The sequence below is a fragment of the Triticum urartu genome, chromosome 3A, assembly GCF_056163025.1.
Source record: "Triticum urartu cultivar PI428250 chromosome 3A, HENAU_Tu73, whole genome shotgun sequence".
Taxonomy (NCBI): domain Eukaryota; kingdom Viridiplantae; phylum Streptophyta; class Magnoliopsida; order Poales; family Poaceae; genus Triticum; species Triticum urartu.
The window spans coordinates 706,650,742-706,658,622 of NC_141875.1; the positions used below are offsets into that span (position 1 = coordinate 706,650,742).

Consider the following 7,881-nt stretch of genomic DNA (forward strand, 5'->3'; position numbering starts at 1 on the left):
GCATCAGCATAATCAACCCAACTGGGTACTCCAAGCATCAGAACGTTCGGATTAAAATGTACATCTAGTGCATCTCAAGTAGGAGTGCTATTTACCAAGCAGTGCGTTCGGCGCGTTCGAAAGCAACGCCGGCATATTCCAATCCAGACAAGGGGCTCATTTTGAGCCCAAACACGTACGTGTGTCAGGAAAGCATACAGCATTGAAGAATGTGGAAATGGCAAAGATACTACCAACTAGAGAGGAATATATGCCACAAAATGACATGCCCATGATCTTATATAGAAAGATCCATGCAAATATAAGGTGCCAATAAGTTCCCAGAAGTAGCAAAATTTGGCTATATAAACGGTTTGGGACTACAGACATCAGCGTCGCAGAATGTTTGGGACTACAGATATCAGCATCACAAAATGTTTGGGACTACAGACATCAGCGTCGCAAAATGTATAAAACGTAAATATACCTGTGTTGGACGCAAACCCAACCATCAGTGTCCCTAGCAACAAAATAAAGAGCAAATGTGACATGCCCAGATCCACATGTCTGTACCTTGCCTGACAGATGAAAAAGCTTCTGGTGCCATCCAAAATATGCATGTTCTTCAATAATGAAAACTATGATGCAAAGCAATCACCCAACAAAATGCACCCCATGCCTCACAAGTTCTAACCGACATTAATGATACCATAAAGTAGAAACTTTGGGAGCAATATTAACTACTCAATGATCCAGCAAACATTACAACAAAATTTTACAAAATAGCTCAGAAGCTCAATGATCACACTATATATTAATTGTCAGAAAGGCTAGGCAAAGTAAGAAAAAAAATTCATTCCAGTGACTGGACAGCAGTAATACCAAACATGAATATGATATCCACAAGACATAGCACACATATCACAAAAAACTTCAGAAAATAGAATAGTCAGCTGTCTACAATATACAAGTACTAGGTCCGTTACCTACGATCAGGAACTACCAATACCAAGTTAGCATACATAATTATTCGTCAAGATACAATTTCACATTGAACAAACATCGATCACTCGTGTCATACAAACATGTACCAGCTCAAGGGAAATTTATAAGAGATGTGGTTAATAACTTGAAGAAAACAAACCATAGCTTAGTATACTAACACAGAAGTGATACCAGTATATCTGCATTCCACATCAGATATCTCATGCAAAATTGAATCAATGAACTTCAAAAGGGAACAAAGAACAGTAGATATGTACTGTCAAACACCATGATTATGAATAGAAAAAATGACAGTGTGAATGTTCATACACACACAAAAGAAATACCACTTACGAACAAAACCCTACTTGAGTTGAACAGAAATTTAACAACAAATTAGCAGATTTACAATATAATAGGTCGCACCCAAGTTATAAACAAACATAGCATAAAAGCTATAGGCAATCGAAATCCTAATCACACCCAGGCTTCCCTAGTGCATGGCTTACATAGCGAAAATACGGAAATTAGCAATCCGAATATTTTAATCAGTGAGTACAAAAGTTGCTTCAACTGATAAATCCTTTTCATCTATCAGTAATCATTGAACAATCATTCGTTTCTTAGCAACTCATAATCACAATACCGAGTTGATGCCCTAAAATTTAACAGGACAAATAATAGGTTTTCAGGCACAATGACTGGGGATTAACAAATGTCACCACATGACAGTTGGGCTATTCAATTGGATCACCATCGTCACAAGAAGACAAGCAGCACATGGCCACATTACTAGGTCCGTTGAAATTATTGTCCAAAGAAAAGGGACGTGACAGAAGTTAGCAGCAATGATAAAAAAAACATGTGATGAATGTGCTTTCACAGATAAATAAATATAAAATTTATTGTGCCAATTATATGCCTGAACAGTCTGTCAGTGTTGAGCCAATTTGCAAGGTGCCACACGTCTCTGATCGCAGCACAATTATATGCCCAGGTGTGCCATGACAAAAATTCTGGAGTTAAGTGAAACGAACAAACTGGAGACTAACTAGCATCACCTCATCTAGAATGAGTAGTTAAATGGAAATGGCAACATCACGAAGAAAAGAAGGAAACCTTGTCCAACAGTAGCAGCAGCAGGTGTTCAATTAGTCAAGGAGCAGCACGACTCAAGGAGAGTCAAGGCCTATGAAGCCCCAAAAGTCTACCATCTACAAGCTGATGAAATAAAGAGGATAGCTGAACAGTAACCGTGCTCCCCAAAGGATGGCAACAGTCGACATGGCGACATGGACGGACGCCATGATCGGGCACATGAGATAATAGCAGCTTTGATGATGAAAAGATAGCCCAGCGACTAACACCAATCCCAATCTTTTTTAAATGTTCATTCATCATGGCTCATGAGCCATGACGATACGACCCAATACCCATCTGCATGATGCCCCTGGGTAACTTGCAACAGCAGCTTAAGCAAGCAGGCTATAGTGTAGCCGACCAAGATTTTCACCCAACAAGCAAAGGAGAAAGAAGGCTGCAATCCCAGGCAGTGAACCGTGTCAAATCAGGCATGCATGGGTCTGCTTTTCACACGCCTTCTTTCCTTTCCTTTCACATCTTGTCAATCCGGCACGGGGAATCAATATGGGGGCTAGCACAAAAAACCATGGCTGGTAGGATAGGAGGATGGAGCACAGCACAGGAAGCAACCATGATCCTGCCTCCTCTCCTCCTCATGCATCTCCTCTAGCCTCTACTACAACATGCTTCCCAACATGCATGCCAATTACCAAAAGCTGAAGATGCTAACATAGTTTAACATGTACTCCCTCTGTAAACTAATATAAGAGCATTTAGATTACTACTTTAGTGATCTAAATGCTCTTATATTAGTTTAAGGAGGGAGTAGTAGTATGAGTGTGAGATAAGATGGTGTATAATAAGCACAAGAATTCCCTCATCACATGCATTACACATTGGCCTCTCTCTAGGACACAAGTCCCAATGCAATTAGAAGATGCTACATCTACAAAGCACAAAGCCAATGCCAAGAATGCCTCCCGTTCTTTCAATCCTACCTACCCGTAGAAAAAGATGGGGAAAACAAACAGGGAAAAGTGTGCTCCGATGAGTGAGAGATAAACAAGATAGGCATGGCAAGCATTGGATGCCAAATCGGCCACGCAAAGGAGTGAAAGCCAAGCAAGTGAGCGTTGCAAGAGTCAAACTTTTCTGCTCAACCTATCATGATAATCTATCTATCTATGATAATCTATCTATCTATCAGCAGGAGAGAAGCCTGAACAGTGCACGCCTCTGGATCCCAGCCTGCTCGAAATGGCACCCACGGCCTACATGGTTTGCACCCCTGAACACATCCCCATATATGGAAAGGCAGGCATTGGGAACATAAGCAAGGCATGAGACAAGAAGAAACCAATTGGACAAAACCAGCAGGCAATAACCTGATTAATTCATTGTGCAAAGTACTACTGTTGATTTGATCTTCATTATCTTGTTTAACATTCCTAATTGACAATTATTCTTCTCTAAGAGTACATTAGTACTGCTAGAAAATTAAGCAACTGGTGCTACTAGGAGGACTGGGCTGGACTAGACTAGGAACGATTAACACTTGATGTCATACAGCATGAACAAATTAATGGCGAACACCATGCATTGCATTCCACCCCGACCATGAGAGGGTTGACAGGTTTGTACTTACTAGCAATGAAGAGAAGAAAGGAAAGAATGGTACTGTAGTAATGATCTACTATGTGACCTTACTCTTCTAGCAGCTCGGCTCAGTTCATGGTGTTACCATAGCTGGACCCGCCGCCAAGTATGTGCTGCTGGCCTCCTCCCCCTCCGCCTGCTCCTCCGGCGCCACCGCCGCCGTACATGTCGGAGGGCGCCATCGAGGAGGACCCCCCACCTCCCCTCGCGGCATTGCCGCCGCCGCCCCCGAGGTGGAGCTCGGACATGTTGGGCACGGCGCCGCCGGTGCTCGAGTCCATGTCATTGCTGGCGCGGCCGTCGTCGACGCCCTGGTCGTAGAGGAAGCCCTTGAAGACATGGCCGTTGATGGTCACCGTGGTCTGGTACGCGTACTCGTCCTCGCCGTCGTCGACGGACGTCACGCGCACGCACCTGAACACCGCGGGCGCGCGCACCTGCCGCGGCAGGTTCCCCCTGAACGACGCATCTGCAGCACACACACATAGCAGATGCTGAGCAAACTGTCTCGAATTACGCACGCGTGAAGAGGATACGTTGCCGTGGTGGGCGGCGTGGTTACAATACAAACCTTGATGGCTGGAGGTGGTGTCGTAGCTGCGCGGCGTGGTGGCGTTGGAGGTGGAGGTGTGCGAGGTGGTGGCCTGCTGGGAGGAGAGGAGGCGAGGCTTCTTCGATCCGGCGAAGGTGGAGGCGTTGGCGGGGGACGAGGCGGAGCCGCCGAGGTGCTGGCGCTCGCGGCGGCGGGCGGCGGGGACCCAGGTGCTCTTGACGTGCGTGGAGCAGTCGAAGCCGCGGCTCTTGCAGCAGGTGCGGCACCGGCTGTGGGTGCAGTCCTTCTTGGCCTGGTTGCCGCAGTCCTGGCAGGTGGTGGTGCCCGACCCGGAGGACCCGTCGCCGCCGGCGTCGAGCATCTGGACGGGCTTCTTAAGGTAGAAGGGGCCCAGGCTAGGGTTAGGGTTGCCGCCACCGCCGCCCGCCGCCGACGGCGAGTGCTGCTGCTGATGGTGCTGCGCGGACTGCCAGAACTGGATGCCGCCGCTGGCGGCGGCCGCCTTGGCCGCCTCGGGGTCGAGCACGCAGGGGCCCGCGGAGAGCAGCGGGAAGATGGCGTCGGAGGCAGCCGCCGCGGCGGCCGCGTCGTGGTGGTGGTGATGGTGGTGCGTGTGGTGGAACGACGCGGCGGGGGCGACCACCACCATCCCCACGTCGCCGGCCGCCATGCCGTAGTTCAGGGCCGCCTGGCGCGAGGCGGGGGACGAGGAGGCCGACGCCGGGCCCCACAACCCCGCCCCCAGCGCGGCGCCGGAGGCGGCCGCGGCCGCGGCCGCCGCGGCGCCGGCATTGAAGCCGAGCGAGAGGTCGTCCCCCCTGCTGCCCCCCGCGGCGGCGGCGGCCGCGGCGGATGACGCGACCCAGTCCGCGAAGGCGCCGGTGTCGGACGGGAAGCGCCGGCCCGAAGCCACACTTATGCCCAGCGAATTCCGCGCCCGCGCGCGGCGAGATCGGGATTAAAAATTGTCACCGGCTGGAATCGCCGCCGCCTATGCGTTCCGCTAGAAGCTAGTAGGAGGGGTAGTGGCTGCGGATCCTACGCCGCCGATCCGGGGGAACGGAAGGAAGGAGAATAAAAATCCTCCACTAGCGCTGATGCTACGACTCTCTCTCTCTCTCTCTCTCTCTCTCTCTCTGACGCAGCAGGTGAGCGGGGGCTGTGGTGGGAGCTTCTTCTCCTCTTCCCCGCCTTGGAAAACAGTAGGAGACGGACGGACGGATGGATAGCGAGGGCACTAGGCTGCGGCGTCTCTATCGCCCCAATTACTACTAGCGCGCGCCGGCCGGCCACCCCCTCCCTCTCCCTCTCGCTATCTCCAACTCCTCCACCAAGCACCGAGCTCGCTCGCCCGCTCACTCTACCACTCTAGCTCCTTTAACTCTAGCTGCCTATATAGTACCTGCCTGACAGGGCCCATCAATCTAGCAGCAGCCGCTAGCCCCCCTCCCTCGTCTGCCTTTTCGTGCCACGCCACTTTCATTTTCTTTTCCTCGGTGATTTTCGACAGCGGTACTACTACTACCACGCTTTTGTAAAATGTGCTATGGAAGCCAAGGTTGGCTTTTGCGGGTGATGGAGCGGGGCAGAGGGATTCATTTTTTTAAGTGCTGGGGTGTGGGGGCTCTGAAAATTCCTGTGGAGGGAGGGACGGAGATCTTCGCTTCTGGAATCTAGATCGACGATGATCACTCGCTATCTATCAATCTTTGGCCGGCCGGCCGGCCGCTTCTCTGTCTTCTTTTCTCCCCGCTTCCCACGCACTGACCAGCTTCTTCGCTTCTCCTGCCCCCCTCTGCCGCGCCTGCTGCGGCCAGGCAGCCGCGTTAATTGCCGGAGCACGTATCAGGTACACTAGCAGCATCTTCTCCGGTGGCTAAGGCTAACGACGTCGGTTGGCTGGCAGGTACGCCGGCGCATGCTCACAAGATCCGGCGCGTGCAGTGCATGGCCGTGACGAACCAGACCCTCCCCGTTTCCAATTCCAACTTGCCAACGCTCCCATTCTCCTCTTCCACAGCAAATTTTGTTGGGACGTGGCGCGGCTACGGCGCCGCTGGTCTCTCTTCAGCGCGTCATTGGCGGGCTGGGTTTGCTGGCCACCACTGCGTGACCAGTAGGAGGAACTGTTCTTAACAGCGGCGTGATTGATGATTGGCCGGAGAAGAACAGACTCTTCTCACTGCACGCTGCCGCCGGACCCCTCTTCACGCATTAATTAATCCCGTCGTAGAAACGGAGGTTCGTTCAGTTTGAGGCCAAGGTTTATCCGATCATTGCATGGGTTATATATGGATATGGAGTACTAAAAAAGTTTCGAAAAATAGAATAAAATAAAGAAAACTTGAATGTGTTCCCTTTGGATCTGTAAAAATTCATTGAAGTATACTAGTGATTTGTAAGTGCACAACAAAAATCTCAGCCCAGCAAAAGCAAAAAGGGCCCCTTTTATATGCAAATATTTGTCTTTTGTACGCTAGGCCTGAAAGTATATTAGCATAGAAACTCACACATGCTTGGTCTACATGTATATTTTGTTGCGGGTGGGTGAGTCTAAATGTACTATACGTATATGTTAGATGCTTACGTATTATATTTGAGAAATGGGCTCCATGGAGCCCGTCCTCCATACACACTTTCTGATGGATTATGGAGGAATTTTGTGGATGTCGGTTTTTGTAGATCCATACATGTTATTTTAGATGCAACAATTTGAACTCCTGGGCGTTGGCATGGTACTAAAAAAATATTCTAGCAATCGTCTAAACAGAAACAAACATTATTTGTTATTATAGGGAAATGTGGACTCCCTCCTTTATCGTTTCTTACCTCTTTTTTTTGCCGTTTATTACATATCATTCATAAGGACCCTGCTTTGGAAATATGAAAACATTGACTATATGTTTGTACAATTTCAAGGGCGTAAATACTCAATGCATCAGGAGAGGGCTCCATTTGTCGAAGAGGATCGAATCACACCGGGTCTTCAATGATTACTCCATTGCTACAAGAAGATAGGTTGGTGCCACTTTGTGTATTAGTTGTACTTCATTCGTTGAAGAGACCCGGGTCGGGTCTAGCAGGCTATTGAGAATGTCGGTGTTTTGCTTGTAATTATGAACTGAAGTACAAGTGTGCAATATTGTTAGGAACTAATCCAGAAAGCCGCTTGAATGTGAAAGAACCCTTCTGCACCCGAGCTCATATGCACCCCCGTGAACAGTAAAATCGAAAAAATAGCAAAAGAAAACCCTGAAATTTCTTGGAGACAAACTTTCATGATTTCTTAGCACGCGTGAAAAAAATTTCTCGGAGCATCAATTTTTCTTTTCCACGGCAACATTTTTGGAATGTTTTTTCTTCATGAAATTTTGCACGCAATTTAAGAATTCGTCAAAAAATTCAAATTTGTTTTGTCATTTTTCATTTTTACTGTTGATGAAGGTGCATATGAGCTTAGGTGCAGAAACTTCATGTCCGCTTGAATGAGACTTTTTCATTATATGGCAAACTTTGGTAGAACCTAGGTTTGTACTACAACTTGGCTTGTCTCCGGGTCCGACAATGTTGACAACTTATGCCGCATACATTGTAATTGTTAATGTGTTGAGTAATACTATAATACA

At 48.5% G+C, this 7,881-nt stretch overlaps 1 protein-coding gene across 1 annotated transcript; it reads right to left on the bottom strand.

Annotated features, from left to right (window-relative positions):
* Positions 1-3,439: 3,439 nt before the first annotated feature.
* Positions 3,440-5,651, bottom strand: LOC125546117 (uncharacterized). Its single transcript, XM_048710258.2, has 2 exons — positions 4,274-5,651; positions 3,440-4,171 (listed from the first exon to the last, which is right to left on the bottom strand). Exons 1-2 carry the CDS (start codon positions 4,923-4,925, stop codon positions 3,771-3,773), a joined length of 1,053 nt encoding a protein of 350 aa, XP_048566215.2. The 5' UTR covers positions 4,926-5,651; the 3' UTR covers positions 3,440-3,770.
* Positions 5,652-7,881: the final 2,230 nt, after the last annotated feature.

Excerpts from the sequence above, each read along its gene's own strand:
- LOC125546117 (XM_048710258.2), bottom strand. The coding sequence starts at position 4,925 with ATGGCGGCCGGCGACGTGGGGATGGTGGTGGTCGCCCCCGCCGCGTCG. Across the intron at positions 4,172-4,273 it reads CACCACCTCCAGCCATCAAG|ATGCGTCGTTCAGGGGGAAC; the intron begins GTTTGTATTGTA and ends TGTGTGCTGCAG.